Source organism: Sminthopsis crassicaudata, chromosome 4, assembly GCF_048593235.1.
Source record: "Sminthopsis crassicaudata isolate SCR6 chromosome 4, ASM4859323v1, whole genome shotgun sequence".
Taxonomy (NCBI): domain Eukaryota; kingdom Metazoa; phylum Chordata; class Mammalia; order Dasyuromorphia; family Dasyuridae; genus Sminthopsis; species Sminthopsis crassicaudata.
Window position 1 is genome coordinate 19,751,885 of NC_133620.1, and position 23,581 is coordinate 19,775,465.

A 23,581-nucleotide genomic window follows, 5' to 3' on the forward strand; every position below is an offset into this window, starting at 1 on the left:
GGGCTTTGTCGCATTTACTGCCATGGAGAGGGGGAGCCTCGGTGGTTGGTGGGAGGTGGGATGAGGGGAAGACTCTCAATTCCCTCTGGCTGCTTTAACCTTCCCCCACCCCCATTTATTCACACATTGCTGGACAGCCTGACTGGTCATTGTTGCGGAGACGGGCTGGAATGGGAAGTGGCGAGCAATCCACTTTTATTTTTAAAGGAACACTCTAGACATTGTGTCCCAACCTCTCCCGGGACAAAGAGACGGGCTCTGAGCGGCCTCCTCCTGAGTGGGGAAGATGAAGAACAAAACAGGGGGCTGGCTTCCAAGGCTGAGGAAGAAAGTTCCCCAGAGTCCCCTGGAGCCTCCCTTTACCTGAACAGCTGGAAAAGGCATCAAGCAGCAGTGGCTTCTGGGAGAATTCCGCCCAGCGGAGCCTCCCTGGAGCAGAGAGGAGCTAATGGCTGCTTCACTACTCAGGGCCAGCCAGGGCTTGGATTCTCAGTTAATGGGAAGGGTGCGGAGCAGTCTCTGTGGTCCCGGAAATCTCAATTTGCCCCTACGTAGTAGAAGGTGGGCCACGCTCTCCAGGACTCTGGGAGACACTAAACAACAGCAATAATGACTGTAGAGAAGATCCTCTGGCTCTTTTACCCAGGACTTACAAGATACTTCTGGATACTTTTAACAAGAACTTATTACTTACTTATTAAGAACTTGTTACTTTTAATTAGAACTTGTTAACTTATTTATTAAGTACTTATTAACATAAACATTGGGTTTGGAAACCAACAAGCAAAAACCTGCCCTGCCTTCAAGGGGCTTGAATAGGAATGAAAGAGACAGCTTGTAAATTACCAGATACTGACAAGATTTGACACTGACTAGGTGGAAAGTACCCTCCCAGGGAAGGAATGAGTTTCAGACGTTTTCCAGCTGAGTGACTCTTAGCAAGCCAACTGATTGCTCCCAGACTCAGTTTCTTCTTGTGTAAAGGGACAGGATAATAGCACCTGCTTCCCACGTGGTTCTGAGGTTCTAGAGAGAGAGCCTCTTGATAAAGCATTGTGTGTGAGTGACATTATAGTGATGATGATTCTTGGGATGGAGACAAAGAATGAAAACTGCAGACCAGGAACCTGCTACACTTGTAGAAGGAGTTTCCTTGGTCTGAGCTAAACATGGACGATCATTTGGTCTTCCCAGTGAATTAGTTATGACAGGTATTATCCCCATTTTACAGGTGAGGAAGCTGAGGTTTCTCGATTGGGTTATGGATCACTTGCCCATGACAACATATGAGTAGTCTGGGCATTTTTCAATCATGTCTGACTCTTTTCAAGCCCATTTGGTGTTTTCTCAGCAAAGATATTAAGAGTATTTTGCCATTTCCTTCTCCGGTTCATTTTACAGGTGAGGAAACCGAGGCAAACAGAGTTAAGTGACTAGCCCAGGGCCACATAGCTAACAAGTGTCAGAGGTTGGATTTGAGTTCAGGAAGATGAGGCTTCTGAACTCCAGGTCGGGGGCTCTAACCCCTGAGCCATCTGGATAGTTTGGGGCAGAAGTGGGAATGGAAGCCATGTTTTCCTGACTCTAGGTCTAGTATCTTCCATTTGGAAGAGTAAGAGTTCCTTTTCTTGATACCAGCATCATTTAGTGGTTTTAACTTTTCTTGAATCTAAGATAAGTTGGTAAATGACTGTGTTCTAATCCCCAGCTTTTTCCTGCTCCTTCTCCAGTTGAGTTTCAGTGAAATCTATAGAGAGAAGCCCAGCTACTTGCTCACAAACAGAACTCTGATTAGTGAGGCAATGATCACAGAGGAGCGAGTTGGTCTGTTCTGCAAATTGTTGTTCTAGTTAATCACGATCCTGCTAATCGCTGACATTTATAGGAGGCTTCATGATTGCAGAGGGCTTTCACGGCTCTGGTCCCACTAGGTCTTCCCTTCAGTCCTGGGAGGTTGGCATGGCAACCCTATTTTAGTAATGAGGAGCCTGAAACTCCAAAGGGGTGGGGGGTGGCTGACCATGACCACGCCACTTGACCACGACCAGCTCCAGTCTCCAGAAGAGCCTCAGCTCCAGCCTTCCAAGTCCATTTATTGAACCCTGGTGATTTCCTGCCACAGGTTCTAACCTCTGCCCCAGATAAGGCATTTCCTCTCCAGATTAGAAATCCCTGATAAAGGCCAGATTTTCTCTCTAATTTCCTAGTGCTCATTTCTTGGCCTCCTGGCCCTCCTCAGACTTCAGGATCTCAGCCACCCTGAAGGTGGCAATTTGAGGAGCCCTGGGTCCCACAAAACCCCAAGGAGGCCAGTTGCTTTCAGCTTTGTTTTCCATATAGCAGTGGGTCACCACCTGGCAGCGGAGGATCATCCAGATAATAGAAAATAAGTCAAGGCAGCTCATCTGGGAGCGTCCCTTGCACTTCTTGAGTTCTACAGTTTCTTTTATTTCCAGTAATCCTCCAAGTGTTTCAGTTTGCAAGCCCACTTCTAGGCCTCTATGAAGCCTTCCTGTGAAGTCTTGCACTTTGTTGATATCTCGTGCACGAGTGGGCTCTCTGTTGGGTCGGAAGGAGCAACCCCTCTGGACCCAAGAAAACACATCTGAAAGCACTCTAAAAGCTTGAGCTATTTTTATTGCTGTGAGCATCACCAATAATAATAGTAATAATTCTGTTTTTGCCCTTTCTGTGGGAGTTTGCCAGCTGCAGTTGTTTTCCTCTCCCCAAAGATGGCCACGTCGGACTGGTCTCATTTCCAGCCTTAGGTCAGACTGGCGTCTTTATCGCGTCTCGGGCAGCCGCCTGGCAGCGGAGGTGCCCGGTGTGGCCCAGCCCCGGGGGGGCCGATGGCCTTCCTGTCTGGGGACTGTGTGGAGATGACCTTGGCCGGGGACCCAGTGAAGCGTAGGCCGGAGAAGATTCCTCCGAGAGCAGTCTCTGAGAAGAGATTCTGAGGCAGGAGCGAGGGGGTGGAGGAGGAAAGAATTGGGTTTCATGTTTTCAGGCCGGCTTCGGGCCTCGCTCAGCGAGAGGTTATTCTAAAGCCGCTTTCTTCCCCTTCACGCCCCCTTTTCCCTGTACCTTTTGGAGAGGTCACCGGCGAGTCTGCCAGGCCTCGAGCATCACTGGCCCCAGCCTGACTTCCATTTTAATGAAGGGAGTTAATGTAATCCATTTCCCTCCTAGATGCTCAAAGCAAGAGAATCCTATAGAGAAGGCCTGTGGAAAGGAAATCACCTCTAAATTAGAAAGTGATTAGTGAGCCTTGAAGGAGGAGGTCAAAAGGATTTGGGGGGACTTCAAACTGCACAGCTTTCAGTGCTTGTATTCAGTTACAGAATTACCCACCGAGATTATTTGTGCAGGTGGCGGCTGTCAGATTGGAAGAAAATTTCTACATTTTACAAAAGGAACATTGACAGAGCCCGGGAGGTGGGAGCGGCCCTGGGCCCCCTTTTAGCCGTGCTCCCACGGATGAAGGAGGACCTTCTCGCCGTGAGATTGCCTCGGGTCCTTTTGGAGCAGCACCTTCCAATCCCGGGGTCAGCGCCCTAACGCTGGACAGGACTTAGGGGTCATCCAGCCCAACCCCTTCATTTTACGAAAGAGAAAACAGGCCCAGAGAGGTCACACGGGTTGCAGGGTCATAGAATTTTGTTGTTGTTCAGTCGTGTCCCATGTACCTCCATTTAGGGTTTTCTTGGCAGAGATTCAGGCCATTTCCTTCTCCCGATCATTTTATAGATGAAGAAACTGAGGCAAAAAAGGGTTGAATGACTTGCCCAGGATCATACAGCCAATGAATATCTGAGTTCGAATTTGAAGTTGTGTAGAGCTTTACCCACTGAGCCACCTTGCTTTCCCAAGTCATAAAACTAGAGACCATCTAATCTAACTCCCCTTTCGCAATTTTGTCCCTCTGACAACAATTCCAGTTGTCTTTTTCCCTTATTGCCCCTTCGGGTCCTGGTTCCCAAACTGTCAGGTTCCGTCCACAGGTCACAGAACATTTGGCCGACACAATCACCTCCCTGAGCAAACCAGGGATGCTGGTGGTTAGTCACCATGCAAACAGAACAGCTAAATCCTTGACTTAATTGTTAGTTTTTCAGAGAGATGCTTGGAATTTTGTAGCTATGACCTTTGAAGAAGGTGGATTTGGGGCATTGGAATGATCACAATCTAAAGTGGGAGGTGGAATTATGTGTAGCTTAGGAGGAGATTTTACTTTCAGGTCCACTGTCTGGACTTCAGTATCTTTCAGACCTAGCCTTGTGGCCCACTTATTTAAATAAGTATCTCCTTTGCTCAAAAAAAAAAAAAAAAAATCAATAGGACTTCCTCCTGCCCATCAGATTAGGTCACAACTCCTCAATTTAGAATTCAAGTCTGTTAGATAATGGGGCCGCATTTTTTAGCCTTTTTCTCCTGGTTCTCAAAGCTAGCTTCCAGTTCCAGGCACCTTGCTAATTATTGCCTTCTCACTTCAACTCATACTGTACTTTTCATCATCCCACTCTTTTAAAAAAAAAAATAATTTGTTTTGTTTTTAAGGAAAAAAAAAATCTACCTGTTCTCCTTCCCAGAATCCTCTGTTTTCCTCTAACTATTGTAAAAGAAAGGGAAAAACAAGGCCATTGTAAACACGTGTACTTTGGCAACATAAATTCCTACTGTGGACATATCCTCAAATATATTCTCATTGTGGACCATAAGACTTAGTGGGAGATGAGCAGATTTCATTATCAGTCATGGTGGGGCATCTAATTGATCAGAGTTCTTAAATCTTCCAGAGTTTGGCTTTACAAAATTGCTATTATATACTCTCCTGGTTCTGTTCACTTCTCATCAGTTCATGGAAGTCTTCCCAAGTTTCCTTCTTCTGCCCCCCTTACACAATAATACCCTACTCCATCACATTGTTCAACCATTCCCCAACTGGACGGGCAGCTCCTTCATGTCCATGTCGGTTCTTTTTCTGCTTCTTTGGGCTTCTCTCCTAAGATCGCATGTCCAGAGCCAGAAAGGATCTAGAGACGATGTAGGTCAACCTTTCTGCTGTACAGAAAACGAAGTCCCGAGGAGTTGGGGTCTTGCTGGAATTTGAACCCAGTTCCTCTTAACTCCAAAGTGAACGCTTTTTAAAATCTTGACTACGTTCCTTGCACGGCACCTTATCCTGAAATACGGAGCGTTATGATACAAAGACCAGTGCGTTTTCTTCCTTCTTCCCCATCTCCCTCCTCTTCCTCCTCATTCCATGATTCCCAGTCACATAATATCTTTTTCACCTACAGAATATGGTCCTCATGGGGAGCTGGGATTCGCGGTACAATCTCCCCATTGTGTGTCAGCCCCATTTCCTCTTCCCCCTCCGTTTCTAATTCAGTTTAATATTCGTACTAATGGTTCACAGTGTCAGGGAGAGACAAGCTTCTGTGCCCATCGCCCCAGAGTCATCCCTGCCCTCCCAGCTGGAAGCTGGATTGTAGGGTGATAATTATCTCCCTAATGAAGCTGGCGGCCGGTCAAGGCCAGGTTCCTGCAGGCCCCGCGTCCAGTTTGCGGCTTTGAGTGAGAGCGCCAATCTGCTTGCTGTTGGCCCCTTTCCCTCTCCCCCGGCCGAATAAACAAACATCAATATATTTGGGTGCGGCTGGCTGAAAAACATTAATTAGGCCCTCCGGACTGAGCCAGGGCTGCTGCGCTGGATGGAGGCCGGGAGGCTGGCCAGGGCCGCCTTCGGCCTCAGAAGGAGCTGGAGTTTTCTCTGTGGTCAGCAGGACCTCGACCGCGCCCCAGGAAAGGAAATTTCAGGTTGTGGACCTGGGGGTTCACACCCCAACCCTTCCCCGACACTGGTTAACAGGCAAGCCTGTAATAATAATCGTGATCATAATAATCGCGGGGGGAAAATCCCCAATGTTTTTGTTTTTCAAATGGTTAAAAAAGGCATTCCTGGGAATGAATGCCCCTATCCAGGCCGGGAAGCCAGGTGTGCTGAAAACGGGAGGTTCACCGGGCGGTAAAATAAACTCCGCCGGGCCTGGCGGGACATCAGAAGGCCGGGAGGTTGGACGTCAGAGGCAGCTCTCGGGTGGACTCGAGGCAGCCGCTGGGCCAAGAGAAGGCAGGAGGGCGCGGCGCTCCGGGCCCCCGAGGGGCCCCTGCCATGCACAGGGGCCCAGGGACTGTGCCCAGCGGGAGCCCAGGCAGGACACAAGTGCCCCAGAACGACCCTTAGCCTGTCCTCCCAAATGGGAAATGAGCTGGTCAGGGAATGTTTGCCACAGTCTTTAATAGCCACGGCAAACATGGTGGGGAGAGCTGAGGGTGAGAGGAACCCGAGCCCAGACTGAGGGACCTATTTATGGATGAACTTAGTCATCGGGAGAATGTGCTACCCATGCCTGTGGGATGTTGGATCCCACTCCCAGAGCGACTGCATGTGAAACATTTGTGTCAGGAGCCTCCGCGTGGGTGGAAGGACTGGGGTCCCCAAATAGAGGGGGTTGTAGGGGAAATTTCATGCGAAAAGTCACTGTGGGGCTGATGGTTCCCAGGGAGATGAGAGGGTGTGTGTAAAATAAAAGTTCCACAAAGTCTGGCACGTAGTAGGCACTTTAGGTGTATTAACTGACTGATCCATAACATAGTAACACTGGAACTTCTGCGGTGCATTTGTTGGGGAAAGCAGCAGGAAGGAAGAACTCCAGTTGTTTCTTGATAGAGAATAAAAGCTTCTTGAGGGCAGGAGCAATTCCTCCCTCTCTTCCTTCCTTTCCTTCCATCTATCTATCTATTTATTTATATGTGTATTTGTCTGTGTGTGTATATATATATTTGTATATATAAATGTATATATTCATGTATATGTATATAAATGCACATATTTACCTATATTATATAAATGCATATATTTGCATATACGTTATATAAGTGTGTATATAAATGTACCTATTTACCTCTATTATATAAATGCATATATTTACATATATGTTATATGAGTGTACAGACACTTGTTTGGACGGTGGGAGGGGGGAGTCTCTGGGCCAAAAGGCCCGGCCGTGGCGGTTCAGAAGAAGCGGTCACTCTTTCTCCCAGAAGGCTCTGCACTCGACCTGTTTGACGCGCACCCCAGTAAAAAGCTGGCGTTCGTCCCTCTGCCCGATCCAGGTCGGGGGCGAGCCGGCGAAGCCGCTTCGGTTGAACCTGGATCGCGTCCAGATTCCAAATCTGAACAAATATTGTAAACTGAGTAAGGTGGGCTGCGCGTTCCGAGGGCCAGCGGCTATTAATTACCTTCAATAGGAAGCCTGTCACTTGCATGTTACCTAAATATTTGCGTTAGCAGCTTCGAAGGGAGGCTTTGGTTTGTCAGGCGGCCCTCGGAGTGTTTCTTTTTTTTTGGGGGGGGGAGCGTGTGGGGAAGGGGAAACTGAGGAGTTGGGAGAGGGGCGGTCACAGCTGGAAAGGGCCTTAGGACGGCAGTTTGGGGCTCCAGCCCCTCGGGTCCATAGATGAGGAAACAGAGCTCGGAGGGAGGTGATTGGCCCTTCGGCTCCCTCAGTGAGGAGGCCGAGCCCTCCCGGCGGATGCTTCTCCTTGGCTATAACTGACTTAGGAATACCTAATCAGAGGTGGGATGTGGGAAATGGGAGCCCCGCCTCGCAGCCCCTGGTTTTCTGTGTGGAAAATGGAGGTGACTTCCTTCTTCCCGCAGCCTCCCCGGGAACGTTTCAGGAAGCCAGGCCTCTGTGCTGACTTGGGCGTAGAAGGGAACTCCGGTGGGGAGGATCAGCGGGTTGGGGGCCGGGGCCCCAGATCAGTGGGTGGGCAGGGAACGCTCAGCCTGCCCCCCTCTCTGCAAGTGTTAGCCTTCCAAAGCCCTGGAGCCACACAGAGCCCTTTGATTTCTGTCCGTTTGCCAGAGTCCCGTTTTTTGGCTTCCTCTAGGACCGCCTCTCCAGGGCGATATGGCGAGGAGGGAGCCCGGCTTGGACGGCAGGCACCTGGGCCCGCGGGAGGGAGAACGGGGCTGAGCCAGCCCTCTGGGCCTCGGTGGTCCAGTTTGGCCACAGGACAGAACAAGTAACAGCGAGCATTTATGGGGTGTTGTAAAGCTTAAACACATCCCCCAGGTCATAGCTCAGAAGGGGAGTCAGGGGATCTAGTTAATGCCCCCATTATACAGATGAACCAACTGAGAGATGAACCAAACAGTCTCCCGACTTCTGGTGTATTTATCCCCTTCTGCTATACCGTGTTACCTCATCTCATTTGTTCTTTGTTCCAGTAATCCTGTAGGGTTAGGGTAAGTAGAGGGAAAAGGACGAGACAGACAGAGAGACACATACACAGAGAAGGAGACAAAAGAGAGAGAGGGACAGAGAAAGAAGGAAGAGAGAAGGGGAGGGAAGAAAAGGAGGGAAGGAAACAGAAGGAAGGGGTGGGAAAAAAGGGAAGGGAGCGAATCCCCACCATACTGATGGAAAGAGAGGGGGGAGGGGAGAACAGAAATCACCAGCTGGGGCCTGCCAGGAGCGGGCCAGCAGCAGCTCGAGCCCGGCCTTTCATCTGCTTCCCATCATGCTAGAGTGAGGCTCGAACACTCGCCTCCTGTTTGGAAGCCCAGGGCTGGGCCGGGAGGTGGCAGTGAGGAGAATGGGAGAAAAATAACAGCTTCTGCTTGGGTTTCGGAGGGCAGAGGGACAGGCCAGACTTCTGCTTTCCCGGCGTGCTCGGCTGCTGGGCCGTTTAATTGTCTCGGGGAACATGTGTTTTACAGACCTGTCATGTGAAAGCTATTAGCCAAAGAGAGGAGCTGGCTCCCCGGCCCTGGGCCACGTATGTGGGAGCTGGGCCCGGGCCCCAAGGCCCTGGAGAGAGACCGAGGCAGGCTCCCGCGCGGAGCCGCGTTTTTCATTATGGTGTGAGGATTTTAAAAGCAGACGATGAATATCCAGTTTCTGGCCCGGAGCTGGCTCGGAGTCGGCGGTCAGGTTTCAGACACTGAGGTAGCCTGATGAAGGCTTGGAAAGCTCCCCTCTCCCCGGGACACGGGCCGTCACCGGACCTTCCCCGTGCTTGGGCGGGCTCCCCGAGGGAGCCAGAGCTGAGGACTCGCTCAGACAATGGCCCCCAGAGAGCCGGGGGCTGGGGCATCACATCTGGGGAAAGGCCTCAAACAAGTCATTCACTTTTCCCACCTTGCTTTTATTTATTTTTATTTTTTTCTGAGGCAATTGGGGTTAGGTGATTTACCCAGGGTCCCACAGCCAGGAAGCAGTAAGTGTCTGAGGTCAAATTTGAACTCAGGTCCTCCTGACTCCGGGGCTGGTGCTCTATAGTGCCCCCTAGCTGCCCCCTTCATTGCTTTTAAAAGGAGGATTTCTAAGGCCATCTTCTCATCTTGAATCAGGTGCCCAAAGGAAACTGGCCGCCCCTCGACCCCATAGGGTCGCCGTATAGAGAGCTTTCAAGCCTTCCACGGGCGGGTGAAACAGGGAGGCTTTTGCCTGGCCTTTTGCAGCCTTAACTTTCTTCCTCTGTAAGACAAAGGATAATATTTTGCACCTGATACCCTCGCAAGGTTCCGGTGACCTCTATGAGCCGGAGTACGCGGTCCGCTGCAGATGCTGCGCGGCTCTGGACCACTCCCTTCTCCCGCCAGCTTCAGGCCCGGTAGCTATAAAATGGATATAATAATAATAAGCACCCCTTTGGTTCAGGGAGAAGCAATTAAGATAATAATATATATGTTATCTATAAAGAATGTAAATATATCTCTATCATATATAACATATTATAGCTTAATATTTTAACTAAATATTAATATAACATATAATTAATATATGTTAAGATACAATATATTCTGTATAATACATTAAAATATGTTAATGCATATTAGGATATATTATATATTAATATAATATATAATTATATATTAAGGTATATTATACATAATATATAAAATATATATCTTATAGATAATGTATATATAGATACAGAATTTTGCAAACCTTAAGGCAGTGTATCGATCCCACATATCAATGAGCCCATAAACGAGGTAATATATGCCCAGTGACTGGCTCACCGTTGGTGCTTAATAAGTGCTCATTTCCTTCCTCCCTTCTTTCCCTTCCCCCTTTTTCCTCGCTCTCTTTTTGTTCTTCAGGAGGCTGGAGGTAACAGCATTTGATAACTGCTCTGTTTACTTTCTGACCGTCCAGCACCCTAATGTGGCGGCTGCTTTTATTTCTTTTGGGAGCCAATATAAATTTGATAAAGTAAATTGTTGTGCTCACAGGAAGCAGTTAGGGGTCACAAAAGTAAATAACAATGGAATTTAAATAAATCCGAAGAATGGAGCCCATCAGGCCTTTTGTGTTTCTGGGACAATATCGGAAAGGATCCGAACAAATGAAATTGACTCTAGTTACGCCATCCTGACGTTTTTTTCAGATGGGGTTTGGGGCAAAGGGCAAAGACGCCAGGATAGCTTAAAAAACGTTCAACTAAAACCACATTACTCTCCTTAAGGCTTCGCTTTCCTCCGGAGCATTTGAAGGAGGTCAGAGGGCAAGTTTACCGATCTTCAAGCCCCGGTTCTGTACTGGTTCCGTTCCGTACCGGTTCGGTTCTGGGCCCCGCCCTCAGGGAGGTTACTTTCTAACGGAGATGGAGAGCCAAAGACAGAGACCAGAACGCTGTGGTTAGATTTTGTGGGCAATACCGCTTCCAGGTGCGAATGAGAATTTCAGTTAGCCTTGAATGGCTGCCGGCCAGGTGGGCGATGGGAGAGTCCCAATGCGCTCCTGGAGCTCCTGCTCGGCAAAGTTTACTTTAAGAGGAAACATCACGTCGTGGAAAGAAGTCAGTCTGGGCGGAGGTTCTGGGTTCCAGTCCTGCCGGGGCCCTTATGGGAGGGACTGGGAGAAGCCGCTGTTCCGTGGTCTGAGCCGTATTTGAAGGGACGCGTGTATTGGGGGACGACTTTTCAGCTTGAGTGAGCCAGTGAAGGAGACGTAATTTTATTGTCATTGTTACTGTCTTATTCCCAGACCGGGGGATTGTAGTAGGGAGCAAGCCTTTCTCTTGGGCCCGGGCCGGGAGACCCCTGGGCCGCCCTTCGAAGGTGGAGCTGAGCCGCTCCCAGCACGGCCGGCTCCGGGGGACCTTTGCCCGAGTTGGCTCTTGGGATGGCAGGGCTCCCCAAGGCAGTGCCCGTGACGCCCAATCAGGGGAGACCTTGGGGGAAAAAAGGCTGGGCTGGGGGCCTGAGAACTGGCCTCAAGTGTTTAAAGGGCCGAGGGCTCTCTGCCCACTGGAGCTGCCCCATAAGCCACGGAGGCTCGGAGCTCGGGAACCTCCCCAGTCGTGGGTTGTTGAAAAGTAGGGCGGTGGTAGTGAGCTCCCCGTCCCTCGTCGGGCTGTGCTGGAGGGCTTCGCTGACAGAGGAACGAGACCCAGCTGGCCCAGACGCCCCCGGAAGGGGAATTCTGGGAGGAGCCCAAGGGGCAGAGGGGGCTTCTGGGAGCTTCCAGAAGGGATAAGGGATGAACGAGTGTCTCTGCCCAGAGGAATTTCTCCCCTGCTCGGGTAGATAAGCGGCATTAATATAAAAATCAGGCTGTGCTAAGGGCGGCCACCCAGGAGAGGGGGGTCGCTTTCCCTGCTTGGGCGGCTCAGCACGGGATTTCTCTCCAGGCCTCGACGGCGTAATCTGTCAAAAGAGAACGTTGGTCAAGGTGATATCCACCGTCTAGTATACTGTAAGCGCTTAATAAATGGTGATCGTCTAGTTCCCCATTTTCTGTCCTTTGGTGTTTCATCATCTGAGAAGGTGAGCCTGGGGTCTCAGTGGTACAATCCACACAAGCCTCCCCTTTGTGCCTGTACTGGGCTGCTCATCTGGGATAGAGTATTCCTAGTTTAAGCTCCTGCTGTGTGCCAGGCTGTGTGGTGCAGTGGGTGGGGAGAACACCTGGCTTCTGCTTGTTTCTCACTTATCCACATTTGGGGCGGGGCTCCGGGGGACTTCCCCACCTCATAAGGAGGGCTGGATAGCTTGCTGAGAGATCTGAGTTCAACTCCTGCCTCAGATAGTAGCTGCGTGATCCTAAGCCAGTCCTCTTCTCCTGGGGTGGGGGGACCCCCATTTGTTCCCCCTCTTTACAGATTGTGGGGGCAGGATTTCCTGACCTGACTCTCCCAGGGGAATGATAGGTCCGGTCGCCTCCTTCGGGCCGGGCACAGGGTTGGGCGTCTGGGGGCGCTGGGGCCGGCTCCACTGGTCCTCCTTCTGGCGGGCAGGGTCTGGGTGCTCAGGGATACACAGCCCGCTTCACCTCCCCACGGGTCCGGGCCCTCCTTCTGGCGGGCAGGGTCTGGGTGCCCAGGGATACACAGCCCGCCTCACCTCCTCAGGGGTCTGGGCCCTCCTTCGGGCGGGCGGGGGCTGGGCGCCCGGGGACACTGGGGCGGGCTCCCCCTCCCTCAGGCCGTTCCCGGTGGGCACCGCGGCGCTGACCTTGTTCTCTCTCCCTCCCCAGCGGGTCTGCCCTTCCTCATCATCGAGACCAGCACCATCAAGCCGTACCGGCGAGGCTTCTACTGCAGCGACGAGAGCATCCGGTACCCCCTGAAGACGGGGGAGACCATCAACGACGCCGTCCTGTGCGCCGTGGGCATCGTCATCGCCATCCTTGCGGTAAGGGCGCGGGCTTCCCCCGGGGATGTCGGGGGAGGAGACCGAAGCTCCCAGCGCTCTCCTTTCTGGAGCCCGTGGGTGGCTGGCGGTGCCCGAGAGGGGGAGCAGCGGCCTGGGAGTTGGGTGAAAGCTCCGCTCCTCGTTTGTGCATCTGTAAAATGGGCGCAATAACACCATTAGTGGTGAGAATGTACAAAATACTCTAAAACACTTTCATCTAAAAGCTGAGGGAGCTGAACTTAAAAGCGCGCGTGTCATTAGCCTCTGAGCTCGGCTCCCTGCCATGCACTGGGGAGAAGATGCCCGCCCCAGGTGGCGGAATCATGGGCTTTTGAGTTGGCAGGCGCGCCACCCCCACCAGCGGTTTGTGGGGTCCACTAGGGGCTCTGGGGGGGGGGGAGGCTCTGCCTGCCAGGCTAAATCCGCTTCCCTGCCACAGGGGTTTGGTCGTCCCGGAGCGCGGGCCTTCGGGTGGGTGGCCGGTAGTCAGCCACTTCCCCCTGAGCCTTCCCTGTGTCCCCGCTTTCTGAAACTGTTGTGTGCAAGGCCGGGGGGGCTGCGGTGAGGGTCCGTGATGAGCGCTCCCCCCTCCCCCTCCCCGATTTTTCATTAGGGCCACATGCCTGCAGCTCGCAGCTTTGGGCTTTTCTGGGACAAGATGGACTTGCTGGGGGGGGGAGAAGGGGGCCCTGGACAGACGGGGGCTCTGGGAAGAACGGGGCCCAGGCAGAACGGGGCCTGGTTCTTCAGGCTTGCCGGCCCTCCCCGTGAGGCTAATGGGATAGAGACCCGAGGACAGAAACCCTAACAAGTGATTGAAGAAACAGGCCCCTGTGATGGCAAAAGAGGAGGAAAAAGCTCGTCATCCCGACCTCTTCCAGATGGCCCCCAAGCCCCGTCCTCCCCGCAGGAGCTCCCGGGCTCAGGCCTTTCTTCCCCTCCTGTTGCCTCAGCAGGACTTGATGACTCTAGCAGGGGAGGGGGATTAGGACGGAGAAATAAAATACCCGTCGCCTCTTTTACCTGCCCGTCTTCCTCCCGTGGACGGCAGCGAGCCGGCAGCTCCGGGCCTGGCCACGGCCGCCCGCGCGGTGCTCCTCCTCGCCGGCCCAGCGCTCACCGGGGTCCTCCCAGGATGTTTCACCCGGAAGCCCCTTTCACAGATGAGAAAATTGAGGGAGACGGGCTTGGCTCCCCCCCCCACCCCCCGTAGAGTGAACATGGGGGTGAGTCTGGGTGTCCCGACACCCACTTGTTCCAGCTTCAGGACTCAGATGCCGCTCCCCGGCTGGACCTCCGTGTCCTCCACAACATGAAAGGCTTCCAGTGCTCGATCCCCAAGGTCCCTTTCAGGACTAGAGCTAATGATACTCATTTGTTTGTTGAAACAACAATTAGTAAACTCCTGCTGTGTACAGAGCTTTGATCCTCTCACTGGGGAAATTCACAAAATTTGGATCCTTGCCAGTCCAGCAAGCACGTAGTAAGTGCCAGCTGTGTGCCGGGCAAACATGAAGCATGCTCCCTTCCCTGAGGAGCTTCCCTTCCTTCAGGGGAGACCGAGGTGGACAGTTTTCCGGGGGGAAGGCTGGAAAGCTGGAAGAGCCTCCAGGACCCGCTCATCTTTCACATCATCCTAAATCTTGCTCTTGCTCAGGGCATCCACTTGGTCTGATACATGTTTGACTACTTTTGGGCAGCATTTTTTTGGTGATCCCTTTATCTGTTTTACACGCATTAAGACACGGTTCCTACAAAGGACTCCGGACTTCTCAGGCCTGTCAGAGGGGCCCAGGACCAAAGAAAAGAGGAAGAACTCTCGGTCTTAATCATGAGGCTCATCTTCAGTCTACTGGTGTGAGATCTTGCGCACGCCTCTTCCCTTAGGAAGGTTTTGGATTTCGGTGATCTCTGACATTGCGTGTTTCTTGTTCGGATGCTCTGTATCCCGGGGCTTCTCGGGAATATCTATATTACGTTATATTACACGACGTCCCTCTCAGCCCCGATTCGGCCTCCTGCCTCCCTGGCCTCGCTCTGGCGTCCTGACGTTCCAGGCTCCTGATCTCGGGGCTCTCTGTCCCCGTGCTCTGCGTTCGAGGGGCCCTCTCCGCTCACATCCTATGAGTCCGTGAACTTGGGAGGGAAGAGAAGCCCAATGTTTGCTTCTCAAATATCTGCCTTAAATACTTCCAGCAATTCACACAGAGCGACATTCTCTGCACCGCATGCAGATGGCTTGTTGGAGACGCAAGAAGAGCAGCACATCTCCAAGACGTGTTTATTCAGGATCAGGCTTCAGTTTCCACACATCTGGGCTGAATTATTCTTCTCCCTTTCCCTTTATCGGAGGCAGCCCCTCCAGCCACACAGGCCCTGGGAGCCGGGCCCCTCATTAGAGTCCGCTCAGGTTTTCGGCTCTCTCGAGAAGCGAACTTGTCCCTGCCCAGTGGGGGATCAGCAGGAGACCCAGTCCCCCAATTTACAATCCACTCCATCTGGGCAATTACCAAGACCACCAACCGAGAAGGAGCGAATTAATCTTCTTGCTTTGTTGTCCCCGATCAAATGGTTGGGACTCTTCTGAGACCGTCCTGAACGCTCCGGACGTGCTGGGGAGAGGGAGGGGGGAGCGGCGTCCGTACGCCCGGGCCGAGGCCGCTCGTCCGCCCCTTCTGCGGCCACTCCCGCCGCCCGTCTCGACAGCCGTCCGCCTTGCTGCGAGATCGCACTCTCTGAACGTGACTTTCGGAGGCCGGGCCCCCCTTCTCTCCCGGGAGCAGTTAATCCCCTCTGCTTTGGCCCTCCCCGGGCCGAGCCACCCCATCGCAGAGGCCCCAAACCCATTATGGGCCGACCCCCTGGACATCCTTCCCCTTTTTTACCTTTCCTCCCTTCAAATTATTGATTTATGGTTATCATTAAGGTTTCTGCCCAGGATTGCATCCCTGGGACTCCCCAGACCCACCCTCGGTCCTCTCTGTGCTGTTTAAGGTTAAGGTTCTTGAAGATAGAGACTGGTTTCCTTGTGTTGTTTCCAGTCCTCCCCCTCACCCAGAAATGGTCCTGCCCATTGGTCATTGGTTCTGTCAATCTACCCCCCCCCCGGGGTGCATGGCCCGTGGTACCCGGCACCCAGGGGTTCAGCAGGGAGAAAGAGGAGCGCCGTCAGGAGAGCACATGAGGGGACTTGAGCACTGGGAGGAGGGCCAGGGTTCGAGGACAGTGTTTCATCAGCTCGAATTGCAGGCTCCCAGAACATGGCAGCTGAGAACAGTGAGAGGCTGGTGGGAGGGGATCCTGAAAGGAGGGACCCGGAGGGGGAAAGCAGGGGCCGTCTGAGAAGGAGGAAGTGGGAAGCTCAGTGTGGAGAAGAGGAGACTGGGGGAGGGATCTGCCATAATTCTGGGTATTTCTGTGAGGAAGAAGGACTCTACTTATCCAATTAATCCAAAGAGATTTTTAGCACCGTGCAACGGCTGTATAAGCCTTAGCTAGTGTTTTGTTATTACTCTGCACGGCTCCCATGAGTCAGTAGTGATGGGAGCCCCCCAAGCTCGGAGCTAAAAGTGCTGGAGGTAGGTTTTGGGTTCAGCAAAACCGGTGACTTTCAGGCGTAAACCCCATTCTTGATGCTGGCCAGCATCCCCTTAGTTACGTTACCGGGGCGGTGGGACTGCCGGTCAGCATCCCCTTAGTTACGTTACCGGGGCGGTGTGACTGCCAGCCAGCATCCCCTTAGTTACGTTACCGGGGCGGTGTGACTGCCGGTCAGCATCCCCTTAGTTACGTTACCTGGGCAGTGTGACTGCCGGTCAGCATCCCCTTAGTTACGTTACCGGGGCGGCGGGACTGCCGGCCAGCATCCCCTTAGTTACGTTACCGGGGCGGCGGGACGCGCGGGGGAGCCGACCCTGACTCCGATTCCCACTCTCTGCCCCAGCACGCTACTGTCTAAGTGGCGTGCTCAGCACGCGATGCAGCTTCTTATCACTAAGGGACTCTAAGCAGAAGCCCTCCCCTCTTGGGGAGCTCAGACGGAAGCTCGTGACCGCACAGATCGCAGAGGGACCTTTATTCTGGGACACAATGTCCGCGAGCTCTCGGCCACCTCGGAGATTGTGAGTCCTTGATGGCACGAGCCCGAGCTTGCCGTTACGGCCGGAGCCTCTCCTACTCCGGAGCTCCAGAGCGGAGAGAGCGCACACGGCTCCCGGGGTGTGGGGTTATTTCGGTCCCGTCCGTCACCCCCGGTTGGGGTTTTCTGGGCAGAGGGGCTGGAGCGTTTGCCATTTCCTTCCCCGGCTCATTTTACCGATGGGGAAACTGAGTCAAACAGGGTGAGCACAGCTACTTGACTAAGGAAGTTCTTCCAAATCTAACATCCTGTGGAATTATTTCCTACGGTCATGGATTCAGATTTATGGGGCCATCGAACCCAAGCGTTTACATAGAAGCGCGGACTTGATGAGAGGGACTTCTCTAGGATCAGCACGGGGCTGAGGGCGTCGGGGAGGATTTGAACCCAGACTCAAGCTGCAAGGCTTTCTAAACTAGAGGCCTGAGAAATCTTTACATGACTTTGTTTACGTCAGCGTACAAGAAAGATTTACAAATCCAACCTTTATCGATAAGAAACCATCACTCGGCGACCGCCATGTTTAGTTGCGAAGCCCGTGGGGAGCCGTGAGCCCCAGCAGGATCTCCATCCCCTTTGGAGTCACAGCGACCAGCTTCGGTCCGTTGCTCAGGAGATGGGGGAAGATGCCGCTTTGCTGCTGCAGTGTCCCGGAGTTCCTGCTCCCCACAGGAGCCGGGAGAGTCCGAGTTCAGATCCTCCCTCAGACTCCCGCCAGCCTCCATCCCAGGCAGAGTCTGCGAGAAGCATCAGTTGGACTGGGGCGGGGCGTCCTCCGACCTGTCCCAGCCCGGCTCGAGCCTCGGTGGCGGGACGTGGCTCCCAGGAGGCCTTCGGCTGGTGGGCCATTAAATGACAGCAGAGTCCCTGCCCTCCCCTGGCAGAGCCCGGGCCTCTAAGTAAAACGCCTCCCTGCTTGGGGAGCTTGTGGACCTTGGCTTTCTTATAATCACAGCAGGGAAAAGGAAGGAAGAAGACGGACTCTTGTCTGTCTCTGAAAAGGAGCTTGTCGGGGTACTGGAGATGCGATAACTGCGTAAACATGGAAGAAATTAAAGAATAATATTTATATTTATTTAATAATACTTATGAAGAATAAGAATAATATTTATCTTCATATTGTAAAGAATAGGAGAATGGTGCAGATTTAACAGGACAGTCAGCGCTCACTCCGCTTCGGGCCGGGCCGTGAGGACGCCTGGCTTTGGAATAGCCGATGAGCGGTCAGCTAAGGGGCAGCTAGTGGACTTGTGGGCTCAGACTCAGGAAGATCCGCGTTCGAATCCTCCACGGGAGGTTGCTCGCTGTGTGACTGTGGCGATCACTTACTGCTCCCTGCCCCCATTTCCTCAAACGCGGAATGATAGCACCCTCCCACGCTTCCAGCCAGAGAATGCTTGGAAGGCCCAGTGCCCGACACCAGGAAGCGCCCGATAACCGCTCATTCCCTTCCCTCGATCCCCCAGCGTGCGTCAAGCAACGGGCCCGGGAGCCAAAAAGGGAAAACGAGGCCCCTCATTAGGGAGCTCACGAGTACCGGGGAGGCAGCGGGTAAATACACCGTAGATAAGGAGGCGCTGGGGCAGGCGCTGGTCCCGGGACCGGTCTGGGAGGAAGCCGGGGCTGACGGCGGTCCGGCCTTCCGGGTCCGGGAGACGGGCGGGAGGCCGTGTTTGAGGAGTCATTCCAGGCCCTTTCCAGCGCTCCGTAGATGATGTCATTATCTGGAAAGGGCCAGATGAGAAAACAGCCCAGGGAGGAGAGCGTCCTGTCCAAGGTTTGCAGGAGGAATTTCCTCCCGAAGCCTCCACCGGAGCTGTCCCTGCCAGTGGCCGCACTGGAAAAAGCAAAGGCCCGTACTTGCTAAGATAATTATACTTTATTTAATTAACGCTGATTTTTAAAAACGTTTTAAGCTCCCGATTCTCTCCCTCCCTCCAGCTTCTCTCCTCCCCATTGAGAAATCAAGCAAAACCGTATTTCTGCTCAAGCCCTTTGCGCCCGGCTGGGCTCACCTCCCCGTAACCTTTCGCTCTGGAAGGCCGGAAACCTTTCCGAGACAAACGGAGCCATGTTTTAGGCTGGGCCCCGCTCCTCGTCCGGGGCAGAGACCCGCCCTGAGCAGCTTCGGCTCACGGGGCCTAATGGGGCCATTTCCCCAGTTTGTTAGTTTCCAAACGCCGTGCCAGGCGTTCCGGGGCAGGTAGGGGAGACTTCCCCTCCGCGCGCTCTTGGCCGGCGGCCATCCCCCCGACGGTAGTGCCGGCTGCGTCAGGGGGATCGGCTCGAAGGCGTTCTCACTGACGGTTAAACTTGGTGACCAATAGAAGCACCCCTCCGGCGGGGGGACCTGCCGACTCCCTTGGGTTCCAAAGGGACCCCGCTCTGCCCGCTGCATCGTGGGCACGAGACCGGCCCCAGTGCTGCCAGACGAGAGCAGGCGTCGCGCCGTGTACCGGGGCAGTGCTCCCCCCTTGTCCCCACCCCCCTCTCACGTCTGCCCTCCCCCTCCAGATCATCACCGGGGAGTTCTACCGCATCTACTACCTGAAGGAGAAGTGCCCGTCCGTGATCCAGAACCCGTACGTGGCCGCCCTCTACAAGCAGGTGGGCTGCTTCGTCTTCGGCTGCGCCATCAGCCAGTCCTTCACGGACATCGCCAAGGTGTCCGTGGGCCGCCTGCGCCCCCACTTCCTGGACGTCTGCAACCCCGACTTCAGCAAGGTCAACTGCTCCGCGGGCTACGTGCAGATCTACGAGTGCCGCGGGGACGACAGCAGGGTCCAGGAAGCCAGGTAGGGGACGGGCCGGACTCGGGCCCGAGCGTGCATTTGGCGCTTACTGTGTACGGGGCACTGGGGGAAGGCGAAGCTCCTGCCCACAAGGAGCCCCGAGTGGGAGGGGGAGACGTGCCCAGGGTGCTCTTTCCCCTGAAAGTAAACTTACTGGGGCACCCACGGGGATTACAGGGAGAGCTTGGGCTCAGTACGGGCAGAGTCCTGCTTGGGGACCCTGAGCAAGACCTCAGTTTGACCGTCTGTGAAATGGAAGGAGTTTAGCTTCTACCCCCCCTCCCCGGCTTGTTGTCCCAGTTTACAAACCCAGAAGGGACTTCGGGAGGAGGGAGAGCCCTGCCCCCGCCCAGGACTGGCACAGGGATTTGGGTGGCCCTACAAGGGCAGATACTAGAGGCAGGACTGCGCAGGCGTGGGCTCCGAGGCCGCTGGAGGGGCTGAGGAAGGCCGCGGGCGGAGAGCACAGGGACGTCCGAGAGACCGGGCCTGTTCTGCCGGGCCCGGATTAGCGAGCGGGTGGAAGCCGTGCTTGATGATTATTTGGAGATTATTATGAAATTAACTGGCAGTGACTAGGAAGTTGATCTAATAAGCAGGCTGCCTCAGAAGTCCCCCCTTGGGGTGGCCAGCCCCTCTTTGGCCGTGGGGATCCCTTCCGGGAGACCGCCTCCATCCCCGGAGCTCTGGGGGCCGTCCAGGCGCGGGCTTCCCTCACGCCCTTCTGCCCAGTGAGAGAGGGAGAGAAAAAGGAAGGATGGGGGAGTGAGGGCGCGAATCGGCCTTCTGGGATAGGAAGCCCCGAGTTTGCCCGGCTCACCCCCGTTCTCTCTTGCGCAGGAAGTCCTTCTTCTCCGGCCACGCCTCCTTCTCCATGTACACCATGCTCTACTTGGCGGTGAGTACTCGGGCTGAGCCCCGGTGTGCCTCTTGGGGGGCGGTCCGTGGGAAGGGCCGGGGGCTCTGTGTGAAGCATAAAGTACTGGAGGAAAAGCCAGGGTCCCCGTGTCTGTTGCGTCGCCGAGGACCAGGTCCTGTCCTTCTGGACCTCGCCACAGGCCCCTGGCTTCGGTTTCCATGTGTGAAAGGGGAAACCTTTGGGGAATCCGAGTCCCGTTGGCCCGTCCGGGAGGACCGGCCGCAGAGGCCGCAGAGGGCGGCGCCGTCCGTCAGCGGGCTGGCCCTTCCTGAGGCCCGGCCAAAGCCGGACTGCGGGGGCCCCTTTGTCCCGGCCTGCGGCTTCTGCCCTTCCTTTCCTCTCCCACACACGGAGGCAGGTGTGCCCGGGGACGTCCTGCCTTTGGCCGGGGATGGACCTCATCCAGGGCCCGGGAGGTCAGGCAGACAGGTGGGGGACGGGCCTTTGTGTTGGGTTTGTGTAAAAAACATTAGTAGGGATTTGAAACCGAGCAGGAGGGGGACTTTCTTCCTCCAACCCTCCCAGGGTGGGAGGCCCCGAGCTTCCTGCCGTGGTGGATATGAAGCTGGAAGGTGGCCCCAACTTGGAAAACCATTAAACACAGATTGTCTTTATCTTTGCACTGTCCTCCTCCCTTTTTCCCCTTCTCTTATCTTTCTTTTTCCTTCCTCCTCTCCCTGTCCTCTCTCTCCACCCCATGCCCACGATCCATCTTTCCGTCTGGGGGGACAAGAGTATTTTTTCTGGATTAATCACCTTCTGGGGAGAGGGAGGCTCTGCTTCCCCATCCCAGCTGGATCCAGGACCCGCTTCTTCCCCAGGAAAGGCTCTCGCTGAATGGGTGGGGACCCGACCCGGTTCTGGTTCTCCGAGCCAGCAGTGAGAGGTGAAATCCCCCAGCAGCCCTTGAGGACCTACTATGTCACGAGAGAACAGCCCGAAATGGTGGAAGGAGAAGCTAGGTTAGAGTTAGAGACCCTAGTTCAAGGCCACAACTCCCTCCATCCTTGACCGGGCGATCCCGGCTCAGTCCGGGGAGTGGCCTTCTGCGGGAGAAGGCCGGCCCTGGAGAGGGGTGGCCGGTTCTGCTTAGGCCGGAGCCCCCGAGGGCCACAGCTTCTCCCCCGGGAGCTTCAGGCCGGAGGAGGGGAGGAGGCCTTTGGGTCCTTCCAGCCCTAGGACTGCGCACCCGTGCTCCCGCGGGCCTCGTCCCTCTGTCTCCTGGCATTCACTGGAGGAGCGTCGGCCCGGGACGCGCCCCTCCCCTGCCGGCCCCCTCTCCAAACCTCTGCCGCCGGCCGCGGAGCCGGAGCTCTGAGCAGCCGGGCTCGGGCGGATTCGTCCCCGTGGGTGGGAGACGCAGCCCGCGTCTGGAGGCCTCCCTCGGCCTGCAAGTGGAGAAGTCATCCTCCCCCAGAGGAGCGGCCGGGGATGATTCCAAACCTGCTTCGCCCCCGAGGGCAGAGCCGCTAACAGCGGGCGGAAATGGCGAGCCGCTCGTGCTAGCAGAACTTCTAATCGGGAGTCGTTCCAGCGTGGAAGGGGCTGCCCGGAGGCGCCGAGGTCCAGGATCGGGGGTCTCAAGCCAAGGCCAGGGACCTGCTAGGATTTACTATTTAGGTCGTTCCTGATCAAGCCTGGTTATTGGCAGACCTCCCGGATCCCCCTGAGGTTTTATTCTCCTTCTCCTGCCTCTCCCACAGTGCATGCGCTCTCTAGAATTAATGATTTCGCTCTAGTTCAAGCAGGAAAGAACCTGATGGTTTTGTGTCCCGACTCTTCCTGTTGGAAAAGAGTTTGGAGGGTGAGAGAAGGTGCTCGGAGAGAATGAGGCCCCGGGGGGTCGCTCACTTAGAATTGGGGTGGGTTTGGACGCCTTGTCCCCGCTCCGTGACCCCCCGGGGCGGCTGCCGTGGCCCCTTTCCTGACTGGGATGTGCCCGAGCACCACCCGGAACGCTTGGGAGCCCCTCGGTGTCGGGAACAGACTTTCTAGTTACTCCCTGGCTTTGCTGTCGGCCCCCTGGGTCAGCTGCTGGCGTTTCCCAGGGCCGGAGAGGCTCAGGCTCAGAGCCGGGTGGTGGGCAGCCAGCGAGTGTCTGCTAAATGTTGGAGAAGAACGAACGAACCCACTGATCGGTCGCCATCGATCGACTGGCTTCTCTTTGCCCGTTGGGCGACTGACAGACGGCCGTTCTTGGCCGGCGCGGTCCGGGCAAGTCCGAGGTCGCCTTCCAGACTCCAGGGACCGTGGAGAGCGGAGCGGGAGGACTAAGCCCCTGCCCAAGGGGTCCCACCGCCTGCTGGCAGGATGGCGAGGTGTCGGGGGGTCTGCAGGAAGCAGGCTGGGGGTTGGGATCAGTGACAGAGTCATTCTCGACTGTTTGCAGAGCTGTCTGTCCCCAGAGTGATGGGAGCAGGGTGGGGAGGGGGCCCCCGAGTTCTGGCCATCTGCAAACCATTTAAAGGAAGGCAAAAGCCGTAGCTGGGAGGCAGTCAGGGGTCCAAGGGTAAACGGTTCCTAGCCTGGCTACTGTGTCCGGCCGGACCGCAGTAACGCAAGGTTCTCTGACCCTCTGTCTCTTTGTCTGGAAAAGGGACTTCACCATCTCTGGCAGCCCTAGTTTAAATTCAAGTCCCACTTTTGACATACTGGATGTGTGATCCTTAACTTTGGGTGCTTTAATCTGCATTTAGAGGCCATTCCCTTACCCAGAAATCCCCAGTGGTCAGAACCACCCCTTGCAAAAGAGGGAAAAATCCCTATTTCCTCCCTTCGGGCTCCCTCTCCCTTCACCCCCCCCCCCCCCCCCCCCCCGTCTGTCTCTGTGTCTGTCTCGGCCTCTCAGGATGCTGACACTTGGTTCGGATGATGGAGGGAAGCTGCTGTATCATCTGTGCTAGTAGTAACATTTCTCCCGCCGCCCCATTCATTCTTTTTCTCTTCTTCCTTTTTCACTTTCACATTCACTCTTTCATGATTTACTTTCATCTTTGACAAGCTCTGGCCTTAGGGTT

The 23,581-nt window shown here is 54.6% G+C and overlaps 1 protein-coding gene across 1 annotated transcript in view; it reads left to right on the forward strand.

Moving 5' to 3' along the window:
• Window positions 1–23,581, forward strand: part of PLPP3 (phospholipid phosphatase 3) — a 60,866-nt gene that overhangs the window by 25,566 nt on the left and 11,719 nt on the right. The window contains exons 2-4 of the mRNA XM_074265833.1: window positions 12,558–12,715; window positions 19,368–19,648; window positions 20,486–20,543. Of these exons, the coding sequence (XP_074121934.1) occupies window positions 12,558–12,715; window positions 19,368–19,648; window positions 20,486–20,543 (497 nt within the window). The remainder of the gene's footprint in view (window positions 1–12,557; window positions 12,716–19,367; window positions 19,649–20,485; window positions 20,544–23,581) is intronic.